Here is a 26,817-nt window from a genome sequence, read left to right on the forward strand (position 1 = left end):
CATCTGGCTGACAGCCCTGCCCTTGCAGGCTGCAATCACTCTGCTCATGTGACACTTACTCAGGAAGCCCTGCACCTGCCCAAGAGTCACCTCACCTCCCTAAAATGAGGCCCAGAGGCCAGGTGTCTAAGCCTCCCTTGGCCACCCTCCCTGGGCTGCAGCCCCAGGTCGGGGGAGCACTTTGGCCTGAGGCCCTCTGGAAGGGCAGGGCTTCCCTGTGTCACCCTCTCAGGATGCCTTTGCCAGACTTCCGTCGAAGGTGGGGACCCAAGGCCAGGTGGGCTAGTAAACACCACCTTTGGGGAGGGGCTACAACACCACTAGTGCCTGCCCACTCCCCAGCAAGGGTGGGCCACCCAGAGCTGACCCGATGTGGCTGAGCTTGGCTGTAGGTGTGGTCCACGGGCCAGGCCATGGCTGCGGGCTGTGGTCACGGCCTCTCCTCCTCCCCGGTCCTCAGCCATGTCTATCGCTCCAGCCTCTCCTCCTCCCAAGTCCTTGGCTGTGTTTTGTTCCAGCCCTGCTTGCTCCTCCTTCCCTCCCCGGACACTCCCACTGTGTCCAAGAGGACCCTGCAGCTGCCTTCACCTCTGGTTGTGCCTGTGGCTGCAGGGCAAATAAAACCAACCCTTCACCCATCCCCCTCCCCAGGGACCAGGCAGCCTGTCCCCATCCCTGGAAGAGGCCTTGCACCACCCCTTCCCTCCCACAGGCATCAGGGGCTCCATCGCCCTTCAGCCGTCCAATGCTCAGGGCACCTGTCCCCTGCCACCCAGCGGGGCATTACTACTGCACAGAGAAACAGAAACTCGGATGCCGCAGTTTGGCCTCCTCAGGAAAACAGGATTCCCACAGAAGACCAGCAGTCCTCCCTCAGCTCCACCACGCAGGTGCCTCTCTCACCTGTGACTCAGCCTCACCTGCCAAGGTTGCAAGACCCTGCTCCGTGGGCCCTGGCAAGGCCTCCCCCTTGGAAGGCTCTTCCACTGAGCCCCTGGATTCCCTCCCACCCAGCGCAGGCCAGTGGCACACAGGGCAGGCCACTGTGAGCACTCTGGCTGCTCTGGGCCCTGACACAGTACAGGCCTGGGTCCTCCCCAGCCAGGTGTGCAGGCCCCCATCCCCCCAGCCATGGCCTGCCAGCCAGGGCCATGGAGGCCACAGCCATCTCCCCACATGCAGGCTGGGGGCTCCTGCCCAGGAGAACAGATGCCTGCTGTCTTGTTCTCTGGTCTTCCAGAGAGAAGGTTGGCTGAAGAGGGTGCCCCGGCCATGTTCCTGCCACCAACTGGACAACTCCCCTCGAGGGGCCTTGAGCATCTCAGGACACCCTCACCAGGAGCAGGGAAAGTTGGGAGCATGGCGTGGACAGTGCCACCCTTTCAGGCCAGCATGGTCCAGAGGCAAATCCTTACCTGCAGAGCAGCTCAGGGGATGCGTCCAATTGGCCTCACCCTGGAAACGGCTCTTTGCTTTGGGGACCATGCAAGCTCTTCAGACAGGCCTGCAGAAGGGCAGCGGGAGGCAGGGCAGGGCCACAGTCTGACCCCCTCAGGCCTTAGGAGCCTCATCTACAGGGACACGAAACCCTTTGACTCCAGACTTCTGGAGCTGGAGGCAACTTTAGGCCTTCCCTAAGCGTAGAGGAAGGTTTGAGGTGAACCTGAAATCTGAATGGGGAGGGGAAGAGAGTTCAGCTTCCTGGACCCCTTGAGAGGAGGGGGAGGCTCAGGGGCTCCTGCACCGTGGCTGACGGCAGCCGCACTCTGATCCTCAGGGTCCTTGCAGGCTTTGGATTGATGCTGGTTTTCGAATGATCAGCCGGGTAGTATGGACCGCAGGAGGAACAGGTCAAAAGCCAGCAATGGTCCAGCAGGGGAGAGGCGGAGGGAAGGGCAGGAGCCACACATGAAGCAGACAGGACCTGGCAGGAAAGCCACGAGCTGCTGGTGCTGGGGACACCGAGGCGTCCACGTGGGTCTCTGAGCTCCAGGTGTGTGGGGTGCTTTGTCCTAACATAGCAGACAGTGCCGGGGTGCCCCCATCTGCTCCCTCTCTCCTCAGGGAGACCAGGCCAAGAGTCAGGGTGGGAACGGGCAGGAAAACCACCACAGGGAAGGCCAAGCCCAGCTCAGCCCAGAGTGGAGTGTTTGGGGTCATCTCCTGCCGCTGGGGTCCTCAGACCAGAGAGACAGGTGTCAGCTCTTGGAAGGGCCACAGGTGCACTCCTCTGACCCAAACTACCACACGGGTGACCTGGCCTCACTGGAAAGGCTTGCCCTCCTCTGACCTGGATAAGGAGACGAGCCCAGACTTCTGCTGACCAAAGGCACCCAGCAGAGCAGAGCAGGCTCCGAAGAGCTTTGCTTTGAAGTTGACTACCCCATGGCAGGGGCTTGGGGAGAGGTGGAGGGAGGTGCAGGTGCAACCTCCTCTGAGAATAATGGTGCCAGGTTTTCTCAGTCCCACAAACTCTGCCCAGCTGGGGGCCTTGTCCACCCACCCTCACTGCCCAGTGGCAGCCCCCAAGTTGGGGGAGCCAAGGCAGCCCTAGGGTTCAGACTCAAAGCCGAACTCCTCTAGACTGGCGTCCTGGCTCAGGGCTGGAAGGACCTTCCAGGGTCCCACGGAGTGTCCAGGCAGAGCAGGGATGAGCACCCCACCTCACAGACCCCACACGAGTACAGTCCCGCAGGGTCGTCTGGGGCCGAGCTCCTCCATAAGATGACAGTGGCTCCCTGAGCCAGCACCAGAATGAGATCAGATGAATGTTCCCCAAGTGTCACCACCAAAAGGCGGGGCAGGAAGCACAGGGTGAGCTGGAGGTGGAGTTCATGGGCCAGAGCAGGCCCTGAGGCAGATCCCCTCCCCATTGCTAACCACTGCAGAGCTGCCCAGAGCCCCGCTTCTTTCCAGCAGGCACCCTGATTACCATTTGCAGAAGCATCTCCAGCTCTGCAGGCAGTATGTCCTGCCCACCCTGGTCTGCCCAGGGCTGCCAGCCGCTCCTGGGGATCATGTTCTCTCCATCAGTCACACACTGGGGTATCCACTTCCTTCTTCAGGCTGCTGCCCAAGGGGTCCCCAGACCCCCACAGGGGTGTGGGGACCCTACGTCCTCCACTACGCCCCAGGGCACCAAAACACCTCCTGGGTTCTCTAACACATCAGATGCCACAGCCTAGCCAGCCCTAGTCCATGCCCTTGAACCCCTGCTGTCTGCACGCACACGCTCGCACTCCCACCTCCCACAGCCACCAGGACAGGGCCCTCGTCGGTAAGGACGTTACGGACAATGACATTCACAAGAAGGCACCCGTGGATAGCAGCGAGGACAATCGCTCAGTCTGTTTGGAAACTTACTTTCGGAGTCTCCGAAAAACAATCTCTGAAACCAAACAGAAAAGGAGAGCAGTCCATCCGTGGCAGCGGGCAAGGGCGCACACACTCACAGGGGTTCCATAGAGCAAAAGTAGAATAATTTCTGAGCAGACCCGCCATCCGAACGGCTGGGAGCTGCAGACCCCCCGGCGCTCCCTGTGTCTTCTGAGCAGAGACCAGGCTCAGCATCCCGCAGACCCCCACCCTCCCTAGGCAGAGGCAGGAGTGGGTCCTAAGAGAGCAGTACACATCCTCCAGGACCTGGGGTCCTCCACGGAAGATGGGGGCATGGAAGGGAGGCCCCACGCTGTGGCCCGACAGGCGCTGCCCGCCTCAGCCCATCAGACAATGCTAAGTGTCCCTCCTCTGCCCTAACTCTGCATCGGTGGAAGAGGAGGTCCAGGCTGCGCCACACGCCCGCTCTCAGAAACAAACTTTTCCTCTTGGTTGTTTCCTCACTTGCTCATTCATTCCTTCTTTGTGTTGCACACGTGTGCCCCCACTGTCCAGACAGGCAAAGACACCAAAGCAGGAGGGGGTGGTCTCGGTCAGAGCCACATGGGCTACTGTGGTGGCTGGGATTCGAGGCATCAACTATGTCCTCAAACCCACCCATGTGTCCTGTGTGGAGCGGCCCCAGGGACGGGGTGGAAGAGGGGACTGATCAGTCTTGCCCACCCTCCCAGAGTCCCAGTCTGGACCCTGCACCCGACCAGCACGGGCAGCCTGGCGGCTGCTGCCCTGGTGACGGCAGGCGTGTGCAGCATTGCCAGGAGGGAACCAGGGGCAGCTGCAGCTGCTCAGGATCCTGTGGCTCCTCCCAAGTGCAACCCCGCCCTTTGCTTCCAATCCCCCGGGTGGCATGTGCCTCCTACAGGGAAGGTCCTGGCTACAGGTCTCCTGGTCTGTGGAATGGGAATGATTCCAGGACCTGCGATGGTGGCAAGGACTTCCTTAGGAGATGAAGCCACCCAGGTGTCACCAGGGCCAGGCCAGGGCTGCGAGCATCACTTTCTGAGCCCTGCTGTCCACACTGCTCTCCAGAGGCCCAGAACTGGGCTGGAGGAAGGACCTGCCTGGAGGAATAACCCAGTCTGGTGAGATTGAGGAGGCATAAACAGCGATGGGGTAACTATCGAGCCTCAGGCCGGGTTAACCCCAAGTCCAGGTTCCTAGGCTCAGGCAGCCCTGCCCGATCCGGCAGTGTGTGAGACCACACAGAGAGAGCGGGATCACGGGCCCGGGCTCCTGACCGTACTGGATAAGGTGTGCAGGCAGCCACTCCAGGCCGACCAGAAGGAGCAAGCCCGGAGCATGCACTGCACAGGGGTCTGTGAGTCACAAAATGTGACGTAGCAGAGGGTATGTGGGGGAAGGCAGGGAAATGTACACTTGGATTGGGTCCCCAAAGCCTCCCTCTCCAGCAATGACTCAGTGTCTCTGGGTGAAGGAGCAACCTTCTCTGGGGGGCAGGGCAGGAAACCCCAAGCACCCAGGGGGAGGGGAGCCACCGTCCTGCTCCAGCCCTACGCAGTGGCTGAGAGCCCCCGGCACGGGGGGCGGGGAATGTTGGCACCACCCCCACCATGGGCCCTGCTGCAGCTTCCAGGTGATGCCACAGGCCCTGAAATCAGGACACCCTTGCTGTACATGAGGGTCATCTTGAGGTACTCTGCCAAGGCTGCCGACCTCTAAATCTGCCCCCGATTCTGCGGGTCAGGCATCTGGCTTCACTGCCAGGCCTTACCATGGGGAGAACAGGGGGCCGGGGTGGGGGACCTGGGAGCCAAGGAAGGAGCAAAGTTCTCCAGACACCAACACCGCAGTCCTCGCCCCCTCCCCACAGACCCCATCTAGGCCAGCTCCCCATGTGCAGCTAAAGCCACGCGCCCTCCTACCATACAAGGTGCAGGCAGCCCTCCCGCCTTCTTGAAAGAGGCAGCTGCTCTGGGTCACTCCACTCTCCTCCCTCAGTGACCTAACTTGTCGCCGGGTTCCGACCCTATCCCTTCTCCAGAGGTCACCGGGCCCCACCCAGCAGCCCAAAACCAGTAGACCGGCCCTGCCCCATCACTTTGGTTTCTCCAGCATCCAAAGAACGTGGAGGGTCACCCTCCAAGGTCCAACAATCAAGCCATCTGTTGCCGCTCCCTGGGACTGGGAGAGGTGAGGTCGAGTTTCTTGGCCAGTTTCCTGCGTGCAGCACCCACACCACAAAAGCCCCAGGTGTGAGCCGGAGCCCAGCGCGAGATGGCTGGAAGCGGGCGGGGAGGGGACCGCTGCGGGGTGCAGGCGGGGTGAGGGGCGGCGGCCCGAGGCGCGGCCGGCGGGCGGAGGGGACGGAGGCGCCGGGAGACCGTTCGCGGGGCGCGCTGCCAGGGTGCAGGAAGCCGGAGCGCGCGGGAGGGAGCGGGGAGCGGGGAGCGGGATGCCGATTTCGGCTGGGGGCGGGGAAGCCCCTGATTGGGGCGCGGGAGGCGTGATGTCACGTCCGGCGGGGGAAGCCCTGCCTCGCGCACCCTCCGCCCCCGTCCCCGCCCCCACAGGTGGTGCCACCGCCCTGGGCGCTGGGCGTGGGGGGCCGCCCTCAGGGACCCCGGCCGCGGCCCCGCGCTCCCCGGCTCCGCCGCCTCCCGCCGGGGATCGACAGAGTCGCGCGGCCGGGCGGGCCCTCTGGGTCCCCGAAAGCCAGAGGAGCGCCCAGTGCGCCCCGGCCGGCGCCCCCGCGCCGCGCCCCGCCCCGCCCGGTGCTCCCAGTCCCTCCCCCACCCCTGCGCTCCCGCCCTGCCCCGCCCCTCTCCTCTCCCGTGGCCGCCGAGGGGCCGGGCCGGCGGCGGGGGAGGCGCCGAGCCGGGACTGCGCTCGCCCGCTGCGCTCTGGGCTGCCCGAGCGAGCGTTCGGACCTCGCACCCCGCGCGCCCCGCGCCGCCGCCGCCGCCGGCTTTTGTTGTCTCCGCCTCCTCGGCCGCCGCCGCCTCTGGACCGCGAGCCGCGCGCGCCGGGACCTTGGCTCTGCCCTTCGCGGGCGGGAGCTGCGCAGGACCCGGCCAGGATCCGAGAGAGGCGCGGGCGGGTGGCCGGGGGCGCCGCCGGCCCCGCCATGGAGCTCCGGGCCCGAGGCTGGTGGCTGCTGTGCGCGGCCGCAGCGCTGGTCGCCTGCGCCCGCGGGGACCCGGCCAGTAAGAGCCGGAGCTGCAGCGAGGTCCGCCAGATCTACGGAGCCAAGGGCTTCAGCCTGAGCGACGTGCCCCAGGCGGAGATCTCGGGTGAGTGAGGGCGCGGCGCCGGAGACCCCGGCCTGGCCGGGCTTTGGGCTCCAGACCCTGGTCTTCCCGACGCGGCTACTCGTCCCCGGCGCGGGATCCTGCCGCCTGCGCCCAGCCGCCCGGGCCCCGAGTGGCCCCCTGCGCTGCGGCTCCTCTGCAACCCTCGCCTCCAAGCCCCGCGCCGTACTCCCTCGCCAGGGTTTCCTCCGGTCCGCTCGGTCATCCTCCACCCCTCCCCGACCCCCCTGCACGCCGGAGCTGATCTCGCTGGGCTGCGGGCTCGGGGCGCTCCTCCCGGGCCACGGCTGGAGCTGGGCGTCTTCTGCCCGCCGCTCGGCCCAGCGCGCCTGCAGGCCGGGAGTCCCAGTCCCGGGGCTGGCTGTCGGGGCGCTGCGGGGCTCGGCGTGGCCGGGCTGTCGGGGCGCCGCTGACGGTGGCCGCAGACCCCCTCATCTCTGTACAGACCTCTCTGGGAGGCGTCTTGGGTCCTGCCCGGGGATTCTCGTAGGGTCTCCAGCAAAGGCAGCCTAGGTGGATTTTATAAGCGGACCCCTCGGGGGATAGTGCGGAGGGGCGGGGAGGGAGCTGGGCGCTTCTCCGCGGGTGGAACGCCGCCGCCTCGCAGAGATTCCTGTCGGAGAACTTGTGCGCGCCGGCCCCCGCCTGGCACTTGGGCGGCCTCGCGCCGTGAGTCCAGCTGCAGGTGGTCGGCGCGTTGGATCCCGCCCAGGGGCCGTGTCATCTCTTTGTAAGAACAGCGGCCCTCTTGGCGCCCCCTAAGCCCTGCAGCCGCCTTCGGCTCTGCTTCTTCCCTCCCTGTGGTCCCGAAGGAGCTTTGGGGACAGAAGTGTACGGATGGGTGGAGCGGTGGGCTCCGTATTCTAAAGACCTGTTGGAACCCAAGCTTCACCTTCCCACGTGTGGGGACCACCCTCGGTCTGTACCCCGTGCCAGGGACTCAGCGGGCAAGAATAGAGCAGACCAGGTTTCTGCTCTGGGGGGCTCCTCTGAAACCAGGGGAGTAGGAGTGCGGGTGGAGGGCCACTCAGATGGGGACTCAGCGCAGGAATGCCCACGGTCCTGGGGATTCTGAGCAAGAAGGATCCGTGCGTCTGGGTGAGGGGGGGTCTGTGACCATGCCTCGCTGCGGGGGGCGGGGTGGGAAGCGGTGGGAGGAGGCAGCCGGGCTCTGGATCCCTGCCCTTCCAGGAGGAACAGAACCCACAGACAGCCCCTTGCCCTTGGTGGATCTCCCAGTGCCCCCAGCCTGAGGTTCTTTAAGGACCCCCTGACCGCTCCCCCCAGGAGGAACAGAACCCACAGTCTCTTGGCGTATCTCCCGATGCCCTCCCCACCAGCCTGAGGGTCTTGCAAGGACCCGTCCAAAGTCCCTGGGACAGACCTTCCTGTGCCTCTGCAGAGGCAGCCCTGTCATTTCCAGGCTGCCTCCCGCACCCCACTGGGCTCTGTCTATCCCAGGTAGGGGGCACACCTGGATGCCAGGCAGCACAAGGCCCTGGGCACGGTTGGGTTCGTTCTCTGCCCCTCTACTCACACCCAGAGAGGCATCCCTGACCTTCCTGGTGAATCCCTCCCCAGGCACCAGGGTAGTAGAGTGGCTGAATGGCTGCCCCACCCGGCCCAGAGTCTTGAATGCTGCTCCATTGGAAGCCATTAGCCCCCAGCCCTTTTTAGTACCTTCATGTCCTCTGGGCATTTGCACCCTTAGGAGCCAACCTAACCCTGTTGGCACTCACAGGTCACTGTTCCCAGTTAGAGAGACAGAGTGGCAGAGTTTGGCCGTCTCCCAAGGGTGAGAAGAGAGGGCAGGACAAGATGGAGAAGTTTACCTGGGGCTGGGCCAGAGAGCGTGGGTCTTGCTGCCCTTGGGTTGGGGAATGCAGTGGGTTAGAGACCCAGGACAGGCAGATTGTGTTGGTTTCTCTGTGTCTGATGGGGCAGGGGATGCTGTCCACCCCACGTGGGGAGTATGAACGCCCTGCAGCTGTCTAACCACGATGCCAGCCATGGGCCGGTGCCTGCCGCCCGGCCTCCTCCAGGCCTGCAAGGCCGGGACTGCAACTGGGCAGGGTTACTGCCTCTCTAGCCGGTGCTCCTCCGACGGGAGCCTCTCTCCCTGGACCCCCTATGGCTGCAGAAGTGGGGAGTAAACTTCGGGGCCCAGGGTACAGAAGACAGTGTGGGAGCCACGTGGGCTGATGGGAACAGGGTGACCCCCTCGGGCCGCAGCAGTCCTGGGGTAGCCAAATCCAGTGTCCCCTCCTGCTTTGTTGGCTGGGCCTGGGCTCCGCGGGACGGGCGCCCTCTGGTGGCCCCTGGGCGGCATATCCTCCCAGGAGCCCAGGACCCTGTGTGGCCTAGTGGGCACCATCCTCAGTCCTGTCTGTCCTGCATCCAGACTTCTCCAGGGGGACCTCCGCAGAGGGGATGGGAGCCCCCTGGGGTTGGACACCTCGCTGGCCCAGAGCAGGTGGGGTAGAGATCTGATACGTCCTCGTGGGAAGGAGAGCAGGTGGCCCTGGGTGTGTGGCTGGCCTTCCCAGCCTCTGCCCCAGGGACCAGAAATGGCAGTGGGCGACAGGAGACTTTGTTCATGAAAGAGGGCAGCGTCAGGACATGTTGGGCTCCCTTTTGAGTCGCCTTTTGTCTTCTGGACAGCCGGGCCAGGCTGCAGTGACAGCAGTAGTCATCCCATCTTATGGGCAAGGAAGCAGGCCTGGGTGCCACCAGCTGGACCATGGCACTGTGGCGGAGCACCCAGTCACCCTCCCTTTATGCCAGGGCACGGCACAGAAGGCAAGGGCGGAGCCGAGTGGCACCCTGGGCACCCCTGCACTGCCAGGAGCCCTCATGCTGAATCACTGCCCACGTGCCAGCAGGCCTCCTGCTTTTTCCTGCAAGGTTGTGTCGGAGCATAGGTGTTCCCGGAGCACCTTCCTGGTCCCCTGACGTCTGATGTGATGTGTTGTGTGTCTGTTTGCTCCTTTGCTGGGGTCCCAGTGCCCCACCTTGGCACCTGAGCTCCCTGGTTGCTGGGACCACCTCTGTCTGTTTCCCTGTTGTAGCCACAGAACCTGACTGACTCCCGGCCCAGGGTCGCTTCTCAGAGGACACCCCCAGGCCTTCCTGGCTTTACATCTGGCTGTGCTGGGTGGGGAGCGACACGTGGAGGGTAGAGGAGGGTCTCCTTAGAGCAGACACCCCTGTTCTCAGGGTCTCCCAGCCTGAGGCAGAGGAGGAGGGGCCCTAAGGTCCAGTTTTGGGGGTGGAAGTCAGAGCGGGGTATGGGACTGTCTGTATCACAGGAACTGCCCGGCTGCCCCTGTGCCCTGGGGTGGCAACCCGCCTACCAGCCAGAGTGGGTACCAGCGTGCCCTGGAGCCTGTACCAAGCACCCACTCGTTGGGCCCCTGTGAAGGAATCTTCTCTGTGCCACTTTTGACCGCCTGGGTGGTTGGCACACAGACTCTGGGGGACCATCCTCAGAGGGCCTGGATCTCTCCTTCCCACATGCCTGAAAGAGTGTTCCTGGCCGGGCCCAGGAGAGCCCACCAGCATCTGCCTCTCAGTCCTGCTCAGCGGGCCTCTCGGAGGCTGCCTGGCGTACAGCCCCTCCCCAGACCAGATGGTTCCCTGTGCCCTGTCCTGTACAGGTGGCTCAGTGTGGTTCCCAGGTGGTCCTCAGCCTTTGCTGTGCCACCGCTCTTCCTTCCATGAGAGGAGCTGGGATTTCATCATCCCCAGCATAAGGACTGAGCCGATCTCAGTGGAGCCCTGATCCGACAGGGCCACCTGCGTGATGCAGTGACCTGGGTCCCTGCTGGACCGCCAAGCCTCCTAGGCCAGGCAGGCCACCGCGCTCCTCAGGCACAGATGCTCCCACCCCCATCCCATCCACAGCCTCCCTGGGCCTCTTCACAGGAGAAAAAGGGAATAATCATGACCTCCCACGAAGGTGGCCAGGAGGGAGAAGGTGCCGGGATGCTATGCACCTCGTGGGCAGCCTCGGGCCGTGTCCTCCCCTCTCCCCGGACACCACCTGCAAAAGCCCACACACACCCATCTCAGTTAATGGCATCCGGTACCCCAAGAGCACTCGTGAACCCGGCTTGTGAAGCGTTTCCCATTACTGTCTGGTTAACACATCAGACGGAAGGGGTCTTTGTAGACCCGTTTTGCAAATGAGTAAACCGAGGCCTGGCGAAGCCTTCCTCTTAGGGCCAGATCTGGCTATAGCATTGACCACTGTCCAGTAAAGCCAGGCCAGGCTGCCTGTCCCAGGCTCTGCACTTTCTGGAAGGCTCGTGCGTTCCCCAGCCAGGTCTCCTGGGCCTGGGCTCCATCTCTTAGGCACATTTGGAACGTTTAACCAGGACTCCTCCAGGCCTCCCTGCCTGCAGTCTTGCCCAGCTCCTCCTGGCCTTGCTGCCCGGAGAGTCGGCCTTCCACACAACTGGGCCTCACCCTCTGGCCTGGCTCCACTGCCTGTCAGGGGAGGGCTGCCGCTCCAGCCTGCTAGGAGGGCTGTTCCTGGCGGGTGCTGCAAAGCCCTGCATGTCCCCAACAGGGCAGACCAGCCATCCACACTGGGCCAAGTGCCCCAGGATTAGTGGACAGGCATCCTATTCAGGTGCCCACAGGTGCCAAGCCAGGGAGACAAGGCAGGCTGGTCTGTTGGGGCTTGTACCTTCACACCAGCGATCACTAGGGAAATTGCGAGCCCATGGCTGACACGCCTTCCCAGGTGCTGAGGACGCCTCCCTGCAGCAGGACGGGGGGCATACCTACCTGGTGGCCGAACCGCAGGACTGGGCATCCGATCCCAGAGGAGAGCTTAGTGGGTATCTGAACATGCCCATGTCTGTTCTATGGCATCCACGTGCGTGGCCCAGGTGTCAGCTGTGGGCTGGCACTAGACAGGAGATGAGCCACAGGAGGGGCTCACTCGAAGCCACACGGGTCAGGTCTGGCCTGGGGCCCCACATGTGCCATGCCTGGGCCGGTGAGAGGCTGGACACCTTTTCTTAAGCCAGACTGTTCTCCCAGGGCCTGACTCGGTTATTTCAGATCAAGACTGGATCCCTGGTGGAGGCTGGGTGTGGGCACTGCTATATGCGGGGCCTCTGTCCAACCCTGGCCCTGTCCAGTGTCGACGTGCCCAGAGCCCTGAGCCAACCTGGATCTTGCCGGTCGCCAGCACAGCCCTGTGGGGCCCGGGATCTTGCCCACCTTACGTGGGGGCTCCAGACAGAAGCCGCCTACCTGGAGCCTGGGCTCCTCGCTGCCGTGCCTGTGGCGGCTTTTCTTTGTCTGGGAACAGGCCTGGGCAGGTGCCCTGAGCCGCTTGAAGTCTCCTGATGGGGTGGGGGGTGCAGTGCAGGGTGTTGAGGCGTGGGCCAGGGAAACGGGTGGTTCTCCCTCCACTTCCAGGCCCCACACCCAGGCGGGAGCACGCAGCAGTCAGATGAGGGCAATGCTGGGGAGCAGGGCCCAGAGCTGCAGCCTCCTTGGCTGCTCTTGGCCCTCTGTGGGTGGCAGGGAAGTGCAGGTGTGAGGGGCACACCCCACTGCCCCAGGCTCAGTAGCAGTCTGGAATCCGGGGTGGGTTTAGGAGCCCCTGAGAGGGCCAGGCCAGCCTCACACCATCCCCTCCTCTGCCTGTGGCCTCAGCTCCATCTCCCACCAGCTCCTGCTGACCCACCTTCCTGGCACACCTATCCCCTCCCTCCACGGCGTCCTCCCCGTGCCCACCCACAGCTGCTCCTCCGGCCTTTCGCCACAGCTTGACTTCCTGGGCATCCCCCAACATGTACACTGCCTGTTGCTGGGGCCACCGTCTGGGCAGGCCTGAACTCCACACAGGGTGGCGAAGGCCCCGAGTCCCTCCCAGTGCCAGGCAGGGATGGGTGCTGGGGTTAGGAGCACAGGTGTTTCCAGAACACGCCAGAACAGTGCCACGGGCTGAGCAGCTATAGCTGCAGACGTGTCATCTGTGGTTCTAGAGGCTGGAAGCCTGAGATCAAGGTGTCCGTCCACCAGGCTGGCCCCTTCTGAGGCGTGGGGAAGAGTCTGTTCAGCCGCTGCCAGCTTCCGGGTGTTCCTTGGCTGGTAAATCCCACCTTGTTCTTCACAGGCCACTCTCCTCGTGTGCGCTTCTGTCTCCGAATTCCCCCTCTTCACAAGAACACGGCTCTAATTGGGTCAGGGCCCACCGGTACCATCTCTTCTTAACCAGACTCCACACCCAAAGTCACATCCTGAGGAATCGGGGTTAGGCCTGGGCTATGTGGGTTTTTGGGGGCACAGTTTAGCCTGTAGTGGGGAGCTAGCCCAGCCCAGCACACCTACATCTTCCCGTCAGGCAGCAAAGACCCCGAGGCTCTGGGTGTTTCGTGATTGTGGCCTCCTGAGCACGGGGCTGTGTCTCTGTAATGGGCTTAGAGCTCAGCACAGATGTGCCTGAGGCCCTGGTGACAGTGTGAGGGAGTCGCCATGCCCCCGCCTGCTGCTTACCCCCGCCCACCTGAGGCGCTCTCAGAGCACAGCTTGGTCCCCACAAGCCCGGGAGGCCTCAGCTTCAGACCCTGTGCGGCTCCTAGCTCCTTGGCCAGCCCCTCCTGCCGTGGGCCTCCGCTTCTCCCTCAGGTCCGGGTGGCAGGGCCAGGCCACTCAGGTGATGTTCCAAGTCTAGTGGCACGGCAATGGCTGAGGATGCCGCCGCCTGTGCCGTCACAGGACCTGGGTGGGGGGCAGTGGCCAGGCTGGCCTGAAAACCTTCTCCAGGTTGGGTTGGGGAGTCGTGGCTCAGTGGTGTGAGTGTGCCTTGGACAGGCCCCAGGGTCCCACTTGTCAGGGGCAGAGCCCTTCAGGTGGACTTTGGACGGGGAGGCAGTGGGACTGCAGGGTGAGGGCGCCAGCGAGGGTTTGGAGATGCAGAGGTGAGGGAGGCCCGGGTACCAGGAGGCTGCACCGCTGCTGTCTCCTGAGGTGGTGGCTGGCCGACGAGGCCCACTGCTCTCTTGTGCTAAGTGCCCCTTGGGTCCTGGAGGCTTGGCAGGGTGACAGGGCAGCCCCCAGGGGCTCCCCCCAACCTGCTCCTTCAGGAGGAGGAGACCTCCCAGGGCTCTGGGGGGGAGGAGGGCCAGCCACAGAGCCACTGTAGATCATCCCTGAGGCCAGGGGACTCGGCAGCACAAACCCTGAGCCCAGCATGGGGCAGTGGGAGGTGAGGCCCAGTGGCAGCTGTGAACGAGGCTGCCCGGTGGGCTCTCAGGGGTCTTTGATGGGACGCAGCTGGTGGACAGTGAGAGGAGGGGACTGGGGCTGGAGCAGGGCAGTGAGGAGGACCCTGGGGTCCCTCCTTCCCCAGGCCCTCCCTCCCCTGGTCCGCTCCCACCTTTGAGGCGCCCCAGGAGTTCCCAGAGTTGGCAGCACCAGGGGCTGTCTACTGGGTGGGCTGAGCATCACTTCGTTTGCAGTTTGGAAAGCTGAGTCCCAGAGAAGGGTCCCCAGGGCTCAGAGCTGAGAGGCCTCGCCGCCCCGGGCCAGGCCCCACACTTGCTTGCCGAGTGACTCACTCCTGCTCTGGGCCTGGCTAGCAGGGGTGAGGCTGGGTCAGAGGATGGGGAGCTGGGCCAAGGCCACAGACCACCCTGCAGGTGCAGGCACCCAGAGGCCTGAGGGGCACTGGGAGCACATGAGAGGGGAGACTGTGAACATGGCTTGGCTTCTTTGCAGCCCCGTGTTGGGGCCGTGTGAGGACACACACCGCAGGAGGGCCCGGCTAGCCTCAGCCCAGCCCAGTCACCATGCCCGGCAGGTCTCCTGAGGTCAGAGCCGGCCCCGCAGGGGGCACCACATGCCCGCCTGCTGTCCTGGCTCCTGAGGGACAAGGGTGAGCTGGGCGGGCCAGGAAGCACAACGTTGCTAGGCTTCTGCTCCTGCCCCACAGAAGTTCGGGTTCTACTGAGAAACTTGGCTGGGGCTTCCGGGGACTCCTAAATCCAGCCACCCAGGACCCTGCGGCACTGTCCATCCTGAGCCCTGTCCTTGCCCACTGGTCCTGAGCCCTGTCCTCACCCGCTGGTCCTGAGCCCTGTCCTTGCCCGCTGGTCCTGAGCCCTGCCCTCGCCCGCTGGTCCTGAGCCCTGTCCTTGCCCGCTGGTCCATCCTGGGGTGATGGATCTGGCTGCAGTGACCCTGATGCTCTGAGGCCCAGAACAGCGCGTCTCCCTCCTGGGAACAGCCAAGCCTTGGACAGGCCCACACAGCAGCGACAGGACCCTGAGCCTCCCTGGCAGGGGTGTTTCCTGGGTGCACCATCAGCAGTGGGACCTGTAGGGAAGTCTGTGGCCTGTGCACACCTTCAGACGATTTCCCCAAACACCGAGGACAGCTGTCCAGTGCGTCACAGAGCTGTGGCCCATGGGTGATGGTCTCAGCCTGTCCCTGCATCTGGTGCAGCCTAAGTGCCAGGGCCCCCTGTGGACCCTGCAGGCCACCCCTGTGTCTGGCGCATCCTTGGTGACTGGGGCTCCCTGTGGCTGTTCTGATCCTGTCCCTGTGGTAACCCATTTGTGACATCCAAGTGTCTCCTCAAGAACCCGGGCCAGGAGACCCATCCTTGGCTCTGGAGACTGCAGGGAGCGCATCCCACCCACCTGTGACCATCTGCCAGGCCCTGGGGACAAAGCTGATGCCACCTGCCACCAGAGTTGGCTCAGGCGTTTCCATGCATCTCCAGTTGTCATGGAGCTTGGGACACACTGGACCCAAGGAGGTATTTTAAAAGGACAAGTCTTTGTGTAATCCAGCCCCATTGTCCTTGAGCCTGGGGGAGCTGCACACAGGACACCCCTTGGCATCTTCAGTCTCCCTTCTGTGGCCTCACACCCGGGATGTTAGGTGTTAGAACAGGTGCCTCCCTGTTCTGTGTGCGTAGCCTCAGCCTGCGGGCAATTTGGGGTGAGGGGTGGCTGCAGGTCAGACACATGCCTGGGAAGGTCCCCTGGGATATGGTGGCTTCCAACCAGGAGCAGTTGCCCTGGGCACTTGTGACATCCCAGTGATTTAGGAGTGGGGGTGCGCTGGTCTTTAGTGGGTGGGGCCAGGGAGCCCAGTAATCCTGTGAGATGGAGCTGCCATTCCACAAACGCCAGTAGCACCCCCAAGAGAAATACTTGAACCGAAGCTGTAGGCGGGACCACGCCAGGGGAAGAGGGAGCTCAGAGGAGGCGGCGCCACTCAGCGCCAGGTGCTAGGATGGGAGGATGGGCAGACTGTGGTGGCAGCATGCAGGAGGGTGGTTCTAGATGCACCCACCCTCCTGTGGCTGCATGGATGAGGTTCTGGGATGTAATTCAGGGGGTTCATGAACTTGGCTGAGAAAGAGATTACATCTCCATCATTGCTAAGCTCTAACCAGAATTTAGCATTTCTCCTTACTGGGAACGATGGTGTTCCAAGACCTGGGGCTTTGTCACAGTAGATATCACCACTGTTCATGCCCCTTCACATCCGTAGCAGGCAGCTTGGAAACCGCGTCCCCTCGCCTGACTTTGAATCCCAGTTAGTATTAGACCCGTCGTGGCTCCTTTAAAACCACCTCCTGGGGAAGCACGTGCGTGGCCACCTCACAATTTGTCGTATCATATTCTGGTAACTGTGTGTGGTGAACTCTTCCTCCCTAGTCCTCTGTGTAGTTGTACGCTTCAGAAACAAGCCTCATCCTGAGAAAGCGTCTGCAGGCTTCACCAGTGGGCGAGGGGGCCCACGGCACAGAGAAAGTAAGGCTGACCTGAGCAGCGAGTTGCCCCCGTAGCAGAGAAGGAAAGGCTTGGGGCCCAGTATGTCTGTGCCCAGGAGGGCCTGCCATGGCCAAGGGTCTGGAACGGGGGGACGTGGTGAGGTGTCCCCAGGCACCTTGGGCGGAGTAAGGAGCAGGGCCCTTTGCCTGCCGTGTGAGTGAGGGAGACACATCCCAGGTCTTCTGCATCATTGGTGGAGGCTCCTTGAGCTCCTACTGGGTGCTGGGTGCTGTTCTTGGTGCTGAAACGCAGCCGCAGACAGAGCACTTGCTCTCTGGATGCAGTTAACGCAGAGACAGGGCGTATGTGAGAGGGTCCACACAAGCTGTGCCTGTGCTCGGCCACCATGAGTGTGTAGCTTGTGTGAGTTACAAGTAAAGGGGTGTGACATGCAGGAGTCTAGGCATCTGCACGTGAGGTTTGCAACCACTCACCCATGTGAGTCATGTGAACCCTGAGGGCTGAACCCTGAAGACCCCTCCCTGGCTGGGGACTGGCCCAGGGCTCCCCAATGCAGTTTGGCCCTCTCTTACCATGGCCATCTCTTGCCCTGTCCTCGGCCTCCCATGCTGCCTCATAGGACCCTCAACTGGGGCTAGGCACCCGGGGCTCCTCCCCAACCCAAGGAGCCTGGAGCATCTGGGGCCTGGAGCACTGCTCATTGAGAGGACCAGAGAGGAGACTTGGGGAACAGACCGGAAGGACTGGGTTCTCCTGGCCCACATCATTTGGCCCGCAGAGGAGGGAGAGAGGGCCAGGGTGAGCAGCCCCTGGGCAGTGTGGAGAGACCTGCCTGAGGGGAGCAGTGGAGCCGCACAGATGGGCTCAGAATCCGGGGTGGACTGGGTGCCCGAAGCCCAAGCAGGGGTGTCCACCCACAGCCATGTTGGGAGCCCAGCCTGGCATGGCTGAACCCCTGCCATCTGGCACCCAGGGATGCCCAGAAGGGGTAGGCTTCACCCCGTTTCTGAGTAGCAGAGGCAGTGAGTGGGCCAGGCGGAGATGGGGCTGGGGGCTGGGTGGGCAGGGTCTGAGGGCATTAAGGGTGGACCCCAGAGCCAGGAGGGGCATGACCATAGGTCTGAGTCAAAAGTGAGGTGTCGTAGATGACCCCCATGTTCATTCCTCCCTCAAGCAGAGATCTCTTGAGCTATGCCCCGACACAGAGGTTGTTCTGGGCACTGGGACACAGCAAAGTCCCTGTACTCTCTCTGGGACCTCTGTGTGGCTGGGGCGACATCGGCTGTCATTTCAGGTCAGGAAGGCTCAACGCCGTGAGGAGGGTGTGTCAGGGCCACTCTGAGGCCGGTGCAGAGCCGGCAGGTGGAGGGGGAGGGCGCGTGGGTGTGCACACACTGCCTGCTCCCCTGTCCACATGGACCTCGGGGTTCCCAGGGAGGCGGCCTGCCGGGCCTCTGGGGAAGGTCACACCCTTGGCCAAGGGCTGCTTCTCTTGAAGATCGTGGCCGTTCCCGGTGGCCGTCGTCTTGGCAAAGGGGCGGGTCCTGAGGGAAAGCCAAAACCAACCTGCTGGGGGGTCACGGGGGGCTAAGGGCCGGCTCCACACTGCCCGTGCCCCTGGCCCTGCCCCTGCCCCACAGTCGCCGTGTGCCCGGCAGAAGGCTGGCCCGCCTTCTGTCCAGCGTATGTCATGTCAGGGAGGCCTACTCTTTCTCTAAGTGCCATCTTCCAGAAGGCGGGCTGTGGATGAGGGCACTCCGTGGGGAGGGAGGAAGGCCAGGCTGGGGAGCCAGGGCCAGATCCGCCTGGACAGGAGACCCCATCCTCGTCACTGGCGCAGGTGCTTCCTGGGTGTTGCCCTGGGCACTCACAGCATGCCGTGTCAGCACTCCCATTCGCTGGTGCTGGATATGAGAAGTTGGAAATGGCAAGAAGAGTTGCTGCCAGGCCATTCTGGGTGGAATGCACAGTGTCCCCAGGGCGCAGTGACAGTGGGACGGCCGGAGGCGCTCTCAGGCCTGCCTTGAGGGTGGCAGCTGGTTTTCAGGAAGAGAGTTGAGGGTGGAGACTCCAGGAGGCACCGCAGGCCCTGTGGAGAGGCAGGAAGGGCAGGAGATGCTGACCCTGGGTCTGGACAGCTGCCTTCATAGGGGCCTCTCCCTTCCCCTACAAGATGGGGCTGGTTCCTTCCCCCAGGCTGTCTGCCTCCTGGATCTCATGTGCCCGCCCCAGGCAGCGTCCCCAACCTCTGCCCAGAACCATCTCATGGGATCCCGGCATCCCTCCTGCCAGGCAGTCTAGGTGTAGACAGTCCCTGCCAGGCAGTCTGGGTATAGACAGGGCGGAGTCAAGACTCCAGGTGCCTGGGGGTGGAACTCTGAGCCTCCGGCTCTCCTCCGGCAGGTGGCTCCGGGAAATAGGTGGGAGTCATGGAGGCGGAGGGCCCACATTCCCACCTGCTGCAGGACCCGCAGGGCCCACAGGAGGTCAGGGCTCGCCTTTGGGGAGGCAGGCAGGCAGGCACATGACACGGCCACCTGCTCAGAGTCTCCCTGGTCTGGGAGCCCTGCGCATTCTTGGTGGTGGGCCGTTGACCAGCAGCATGGCCGGCAGGTATCCCTCCCCAGACATGGCCTTGCAGACGCTGGCCCAGCTGCCTGAGGCCCAGCTAGGTTTCGGCAGCGCGTGGCCAGCGACGGGACAGTCAGGCCAGCGAGGGTGGCCAGGCCTGATCCTAGTTTTGCAAGAGTGGCCTAATCTCCACGCCTGGGCTCGGGTTGCCCCGGTGCCGAGCCTGGGCTTCTCATTTGCTCCCCTTCAGTGAGGACAGGGGGGCGCTCAGGCCAGTGGAAGCAGATCGCCTTAGGCAGAGGTCTAGACCTGGGGGGCAGCCACCTAACCTCTGTGGGCCTCAGTCTTCCCATTTGGAAGCTGGGGGTGGTCCTGCCTGCCTGTTAATTGAGATAGTGCTGATTTCGGGAGAGACCCATTGCTCTCCAAGGAGGCTGGGGGCAGTTCAGAGTTGAAAACGGCCTTAAATCTCCTGCTGCCAGCCTGGACAGGGTCTGAGACCTGAGTGGGGGAGCCAGGGATACGTGGGTGCGCAGCCATGGATGCCCAAAGGTGATGTGGGCTGCTGCGGGTAGGGAGACCTGTGTGATTCAGGCAGGCGCCTGCCACCCCGCACCCGCGACGCTGCAAAGGGCTGCCGGATTTAGCAGATGCAAAGACAGGACCCCAGTACATGGGAGTTTCGGGCAGACCCTGAATCGTTTTGTAGCGCAGTGTGTCACAAATATTTTCATTTCAAATAAGGAAATAAATGTTTAGAGTAAATATGCCCTATGTATTTAGTGTAGTATGCCCCAGATATTGGGGGGGGGGGGGGGGGGGGGAAGAGTTGTTTGCTTTTTGTGGCAAAATATGCATGACAAAATTTGCCAATTTAACAATTTTTAAGAGTTCAGTTCAGTGGCATTCAGTCCGTTCACGCTGTTGTGCAGCCGTCACCCCCATCCAGCTCCACGACCCTTTTCATCTTGTAAAACTGAAACTCTGTCCCCATTAAACAGTAACTCCCTATTTCCCCTCTCCACCACCCCTGGTGCCTGCCATCCTTTCTGCCTCTATGAATTGACTCCTCTAAGGACCTCACATAAGTGGAATCACCGGATCTGTCCTTTTGTGTCACTTCTTTCACTCAGCACCGTCATCAAGGCTCCTCCACACCAGAGCATGTGTCAGAATTTCTCCCTTTTCAGGGATTAATCCTATTCCATTGTATGCGCCTACAGACAGTTTGTGGAAACAATCTATTCAACTGTGGAGAGACATCGTTTCTACCTTCTGGCTCTGGTGAATAATGCTGTGAGCATGGGTGTATGGGGACCCGTTCCGTTTCCTGCTTCCAGTTCTTTGGGACCAAATACTTTTATACTGTACTAAAATAACAATTCATTGTTGATTTGCAATTCAGATGTAACTGGCCTCTGTGCCTTATCTGCACTCATCCCCCTAATCGTGGCTGTAGGGCAGGGCCGGGCAGAAGCTCCAGCCCACACACCTGCCATGCCGGGCAGGCAGGCAGAGGTGCCTGGGCGGCCGCCAACTCATCAAAGCCCTAGGGAGACGCCCTCCTGGGACCGCCCAGACCTCTCCAGGCTCAGCAGGGCTTGTCAGCTCCTGCTTCAGCTTTGCCTGCAGCGCAGGAATTCCCCTGGGATGGGAATCAGGGCAGGCTGCAGGGTTGGGGAGGCGGGGGAGGCCAGGGCTGTTCCCCGTGCTGGGCCCCGTGCTGCTACTCCTAGCCTGTGACCTTGCGCAGGTCACTTTAGCTCCCTATGTGGCGGCTCTGTCAGCGGGACCTACAGCTGCTGTGAAGATGAAATGATGCGGCTTAAACCCCTGCGAGGCCCATAGTGAGCTCTGCGTCTCAGCAGGGAGACAGTTAGGCCTCTGGGAACAAGGGAGCCCTCACTGGGTGTGACCTTCCACTCAGGGACACATCCCCTCCAGCCCTGTGCGTCCTCTGGGGAGGAGGTGCTGGCTTGGGGGGCGTGGCTTATGGGCCATGCTGGCTGTGGGTCTTGTTCCCTCCAATGCCAACACTGGGCAGATTCTCCCAGACAAATCATTTAGACGTCCGCCTTTATTCAGTACCAGGGTACCAGGACCAGCCTGGGTGCCAGGTAGGGAGGCAGGAGCAAGGAAATGGAGGCTCCCCTAGCAGAGGTTCCCTCTGGAAGGAGCGTGGCTTGTTGGGACGGGGGGCTCCCTGGGGGCATGTGAGATGGAGGAAAGCGGCAGGTCACAGCTGGGTGGAGTGACTGGGTGGTGGGGGTGGGCGAAGGGAGAGCCATGCCTGGGGCCACCATGACCCACAGAGATGGCTTCCCGGGAAGTGGTTGGGTCAGGGTGAGTGGCCGAGCTCCTTTGCTCTCCCCTTCTTCTGTTCCTTCCCCATTGTTTACGAGCCATCCTTCATGGTGGGCTCCCTCCGGAGGCACCCAAGGGTTTGCTCTGGGATCCAGCCCAGCCTCAGCTATGTGTGTCTGCCTGGTTGGCATTCACGATGCAGATGGACGGGCCTGCGTGGCATGTTTGTGGATTGGAATGTGGATGCAGCAGACAGGGAGGGCCAGTCCATCTTCGAGGCTTCCTTGGGTGCCTGTGGCCCCTGCAGTGGGTATATGGGAAACTAGATAGGAGAGCTGGGCAGAGCCCCAGGAGGACAACCCGGCCCTCTCACAGCCCGCCTGAATTTCCACCCTGCTGGCAGGGGTGGGCATAGAGATGTGGGTGCCCTCTTCAGCTCCACCAAGCCAAGGAGGAGAAAGGCTGAGCCAGGCGTGGGGCACAGCCTCTGGGGAACACCTAGCCCTGGGTTCCAAGAGAGGGCTTTCTGCCTTACAGCCAAGACACCGGGTCCTGGGTGTGGCAGAAGGTTTGTGACACAAGCTCTGAATCCCCTTTCATCTCCAGTGTCTGAGGCCACAGCATGAGCCTTAGACAGCGGAGCAGGTCTGCAGAGGGCCCGTGACCTCTTGGCCAGAGCTGTGACTAGGCCCCCATCTGAGGGGCCCCTGCCATGCCAGGGCAGGCACCACCCAGACTTGGTGTCTGCCGGCAGGGTGGCCTGCCCAGGGGTTCCCCAAGCAGCATCTGGGCAGCTTAGAGAGCAGTTTTGGGAGTTGCCTGGTAAAACCCCCATCTTTGGGGGTCTCCAGTGTTGTGGCCTGCCTTGGTGGTTTGCCCAGCAACTCTCAGTGTGCCCACTGCAGACTGGCCGAGAGGCCCGAGTGCTGCCCGAGGGGAACTGGTGTGAGTGGCTGGTTTTGTCCGACTGGGGAGCAGGTCTGGTGGAGGTGGGGAGCTGGGCCGGGCCAGTGGGAGCCACGCAGGACCTGGGCTGCAGGGAGGGGAGAGTGTTGGTGGAAGAGCTGTCCCTTTGGTGTCCAAGGAGGGGCAAGAGCGCACAGCATAGAACTCCCAGGCTGGGGGCACCTGGATGGGGGACTTGGTAGAAGGATGTGGCCTGTTGGGTTTGGTATGTCAGAAGGAAAGGAGGTCAGGATGTAGGGGCAGGGGGGTCTGGAGTCAAGGCCCGGGTGCCTTTGGACTGGGGGCTGGAGGGGGCAGGTAGAGGATGTGGAATGACCATGGAGGCTTTGTGTGAGGACAGCAGTGGTCAGCTGCCACCTTCATCACAGAGAGAAACCCGACACCCCACCCCCATTACCGTGCGGGGAGGGGCCCTGGCACCCCCGAGCACCAGCCCTGCTGAGACCCAGGCGCCCCTGCACCAAAGCCTTGGCCCGCTTAGCTGCGGTGGGGAAACCAGGAGGCCCCGGCTGCCCGCGAAGAAGAGGAGCAGCACCCGCAGGCCGGAGGGAGGGGCCCGGCCTCGGCGGCGGCTAGGGAGGCGGGCGCGGGGCGGCGGGCAGGAGGCGGCTGCGGTGGCGGGGACCTGGCCGTAGGGGCCGGGGCGGCCGCCTGCGGTTTCCAGGGAGACGGGGGCGGCGCTGTGCGCGGCGGGGCGGGGGCTGCGGGAGGACGCTCGTCCCCGCGCCGGGAGCCGCCGCCCTCGCCCGTGCGCGCCAGTGCGGCTGCGGCGCTGCCCGGGGCGGCTGTGGCCGGAGTCTCCCGCGCGCCTGGCGGACGGCAGCCCGCCCGTGTCCCCCGCTGGCTCTTCGCCTCCTGCGAGCCCTTCCGCCCGGCCCCGCTCCGCCGCCCTTCCCCGGCCGGAGCACCTGCACCCAGAGCCGCGCGCGCCGCCCGGAGCCGCTGGAGCTGCCGCCGCCGCCGCCGCGAAGGGGGTCCCGCGTCCGCCGCGCTGGAAGCCAGGCCCGAGGACCCCGCCCGCCGCGCCCCCTCTCCCGCGGCACCACCGCACCCACATCCCCGGCCGCGCCACCTCCATCTCCACCTGCTCCTCGTCCCCATCGCCTCCGTCCCATCCTCCGCTCCGTCCTGCCCCGCTTGGCCGCCGCAGCCCCATCCCCTTTCCGCCCCGCCCGTCGGGAGTCTGTGGCCCGTCCCCGATCCCACCCCGCCCATCGCCCCAGCTTCACCCACCCCTACCCCTCCCGGGCCGCATCCCGGCGTCCCCGCCCCCACCCTCTGCCCCGCTCCGCATCGCCTGCCGCAGCCCCGGGGCCCCCCTTTCTCTTCCGCCAGGCCCATCCCCCTCCCCCGGGCCGTCGCAGCCCTTCGAGCCCCCTCCCCCGCCACCCCGCCCCCGTGCCTGCCGCAGCCACTGCGACAAGCCCCTTCCCCGCCAATCGCGGCGCCCTCCTCCCCTCGCCCTCCTGCCGCAGCCCCCAGCTCCCCGCCCGCCCCCTCCCCTCCCCGCCGCGCCCACTGCACCAGCGCCCCCTCCTCGCCGCGCCGCGCTGCTGCCGCGTGTCCAGACCCCTGCCGCCCGCTCCGGCTCCGCGGTTTGCCGTCCTCGTCCCTGGCCGCGGCGACTGGCGACTGGCATCGGGGCGCCCGGGACCCCCAGGACGGCGACCCGGCCGCCGGTGCCGCCGAGCCTTTGTTCCGCCGCCGGGGCCGGTCTCTCGCCTGTCGCCCTCGCAAGCAGCCGCGGGTGGCAGAAGCCTTAGCCGGCCTGGGGCGCGGACCCTCCCACCCGGGGCAGAGGTGTCCCTGCGACGCCCCTCGGTTTCGGGTCGCAGTGCGTGGCGGAGGTTCTGCGGCTGCGGAGGGGCTCCTTGGCGACGCTGTCATTTGGGTGAAATGGTGGCAGGGGCTTCGGGCAGGCGGCAGGGGTGTGGGGAGGGGTGGGAAGCACGATGGGGTGAGGCTGGGGGCCTCGATGCTGTTGACAGGGAGCTGAGATGCTGTGGCTGGTCCACCTCGCAGGTGGGGCTAAGGCTGCCTCCGGCTCAGATGTCAGGAGCCCAGGTGAACAGGGACTGGCCAGGGGCGCAGGCTTCCTAGGGGATGGGGCAAAAGTGAGGAAAAGATCCCCTGCAGCCTGGGTGGTGGGTGGTCCCCGGGAAACCTCCTGGGACATTTGCCCAGTGCACCCTCACCACAGGAGGTTGCTGGACATGCCAGGAGGATGCCACAGCCACCGGAGCTGGATGGGGTCCTAGAGCAGATGGGGCAGGAGCTGGGACAGGCTTCGAGAAGAGGGTTCGGGCTAAAGCCTTCCCAGCGATCAGCCAGCCAGGAAGGCCACCTTGCAGGGTGCAGAGCTGAGTAGAGGTCAGGAGCCAGGAGGCCTAGGCTCTTCCCTGGTGTGTTGGGAGGCTGCGGTGCCTGGAGCTCGGCACACAGCCCTGCTTCAGCACCATGGCAGGCAATGCAGGCTGACTATCCACACTAAATTCCAGTACGGTAGGCATTCGAGTCTGTTGACACTGAGTGTCTAGGACAAGGCTGTAAAGGCGGATAAAGCCGGCTTTACAGCCTGCACCTCCTGTGTGTGTCGTGGAAGCTTCTGGAGGGATGGGCGTGGCGTGGCGCCATCATCTCTCTGCGTTCTCCTTGGGAGGGCTCCAGAGCCACTGGTCGTGGGCAGCTGCCGGGCTGGGTCTGGACAAATGAGGTCTGGGTCCGTCATCGGGGATGGTGGCCACTGTCCAGATGGGAGTCTCGCCTAAAGCTTTGGGGTGATGATGCTGATGACCAAGGGGAGACTGCTAGGTGGGGACATGTCAGCAGGGGACAGGAATGCGTGACCTAAAACGTGTCTAAAGCTAAGGCTGGTGGGGGCTTAGCGAGGAGCAGCAGAGTGGGGTGGTCCGGAGCCGTCAGGATCTGGAGGGGGAAGATGGAACCAGACAGCAGCTGCCTAAGGACCAGGGAGCAAGATCTCTGTGCTTTAACCTGAGGAGCAGGAGCGTGGGAATTGGAGGCTTTGGGTTTGAGGTGGGGGATGAATCTGCCATGAAACAAATAATCCCCTTCCTCCCAAAAAAAATCCTCAGAGCACTTGGGGAGGGAAGTGTCCCAGTGACTGAGGGAGGGGAGTGCTGTGTAAGGATGGGTCAGCTACAGCAACTTCAGCCCAGGGATCAGGGAAGAGAGGGCCCAGTCCCTGGCCCAGCGGGGAGCAGGCCTGGCAACCTTGACCCGAGCAGCCCCAGGGCCGGAGAGAGGGCTGGGCTGGAAAGGCCCAGATACCTTTCTGCGTCGGGGGGAAGGGGAGGGGCTGCCAGAACTCACCCCCTAGGTTGGAAAATGCCTCCCTCTGAGTTGGAGGGGGGAAAGGCCAAGAAGGAGGTATCAGAAGGAAGGTCCAGGATGGAGAGGGAGAGGGACATGGGGAGGGTTCCCTCCTGGCCTGAGGCCTCTGTATCCCCCAGGTGTTGAGCTGAGAGAAGTGGTGGGGAGGCACCTGGGGGTGGAGAGATTTAAGATGACAACTGGACTTGGGCACATCGCTCACCATCCAGAAAGACCCCAGCCCCTGGCATTCTTCCAGGAGGGGGCTTGCTTTGCTGGCCTGCAGGGGGACTTTGCAGAGCCCGCCTCTGCCATCTCATGTCTAGGACCGAGACCTGCGGGCCCCGGCCTGCACTGGGCTGGAGCTCAGCAGAAGGAAGCCAGCGGGAGGCCTCTTGCCTTTGACTGCCGTGCGTCCAACCTGCAGCGGGCCTCAGGGGGCCGCCTCGGTCCAGCCTGCCCGGGGCTCCCAGGCCGGCGCCCAAGCTCTGGCTCCGTGTCTTCACTCCCGTGTTTGTCCGAGGAGGGAGGGAGGGACGGGGGCTGTGCTGGGGCAGCCGGAACAGCGCAGGTCACCGGGCTGGCTGGGCGAGGTGGCCGGGCAGGGCTAGGGGGGCAGCAGGGGAGGCTGAGGCGGGGGGCTGGTGCACAGCTGTGAGGGGGGTGTAGGGGGTGGCTGGCAGTGCCAAGGAACCCCTCAGAACCTGCAGGTAGGAGGAGCCTGCCATGTCTTATGGGTGTTTTGGGCCTCACCTCTCCATGTCTCATCAGCCTCCCTTATCTGTGTGGTGGGGGCTGGAGAGTGGGTCTACCAGGGACCTCGCGAGGGAGGGGCACAGGAGCCAGCGAGGGATGTCACCCACCCCTACTCCCTAGGAGTGCTTGAGCCCTAGTCCCGAGTCTTGGACCAGCCCATTCGTTGCCTGTGGCCCAGCCAGCCTGGCCTGGGTGCCCCGTCACAGCTGAGCCCGTCACAGCTGAGCCCAGGGTGTCACTGGGAAGCTATGCTGGCACCTGCCACCCCCTCCCCCAGGCACATTTCCCTCCCACTGCCCAGCCCAGCACCATTATGTGTCCGGCTGACCTGTGCTCTCCTGGTCCGGGCAGCCTGGAAGGGTGCACAGGCCCCCATCACAGCCCACGCCCTCAGAGAGATGCCTCCTGAGTCTGCTCAGCCTGGCGCAGGCCCCAGGAAAGGACCCAGGGGG

At 63.7% G+C, this 26,817-nt stretch overlaps 2 protein-coding genes across 2 annotated transcripts in view; one reads left to right on the forward strand and one right to left on the reverse strand.

The window, feature by feature from the left end:
• Window positions 1–6,159: 6,159 nt before the first annotated feature.
• The window catches only part of GPC1 (glypican 1), a 31,844-nt gene continuing 11,186 nt past the window's right edge, over window positions 6,160–26,817 (forward strand). The window contains exon 1 of the mRNA XM_025404948.1: window positions 6,160–6,647. Coding sequence (XP_025260733.1) covers window positions 6,482–6,647 — 166 coding nt within the window. The 5' untranslated portion in view covers window positions 6,160–6,481. The remainder of the gene's footprint in view (window positions 6,648–26,817) is intronic.
• Window positions 19,717–26,772, reverse strand: LOC112636330. Its single transcript, XM_025404949.1, is given in 7 exon segments — window positions 19,717–20,223; window positions 20,913–20,984; window positions 20,987–21,053; window positions 21,056–21,205; window positions 21,313–21,324; window positions 21,406–21,413; window positions 26,675–26,772. Coding segments are annotated over 7 exon segments (468 nt in total). The 5' UTR covers window positions 26,742–26,772; the 3' UTR covers window positions 19,717–20,131.

The sequence above is a fragment of the Theropithecus gelada genome, chromosome 12, assembly GCF_003255815.1.
Source record: "Theropithecus gelada isolate Dixy chromosome 12, Tgel_1.0, whole genome shotgun sequence".
NCBI lineage: Eukaryota > Metazoa > Chordata > Mammalia > Primates > Cercopithecidae > Theropithecus > Theropithecus gelada.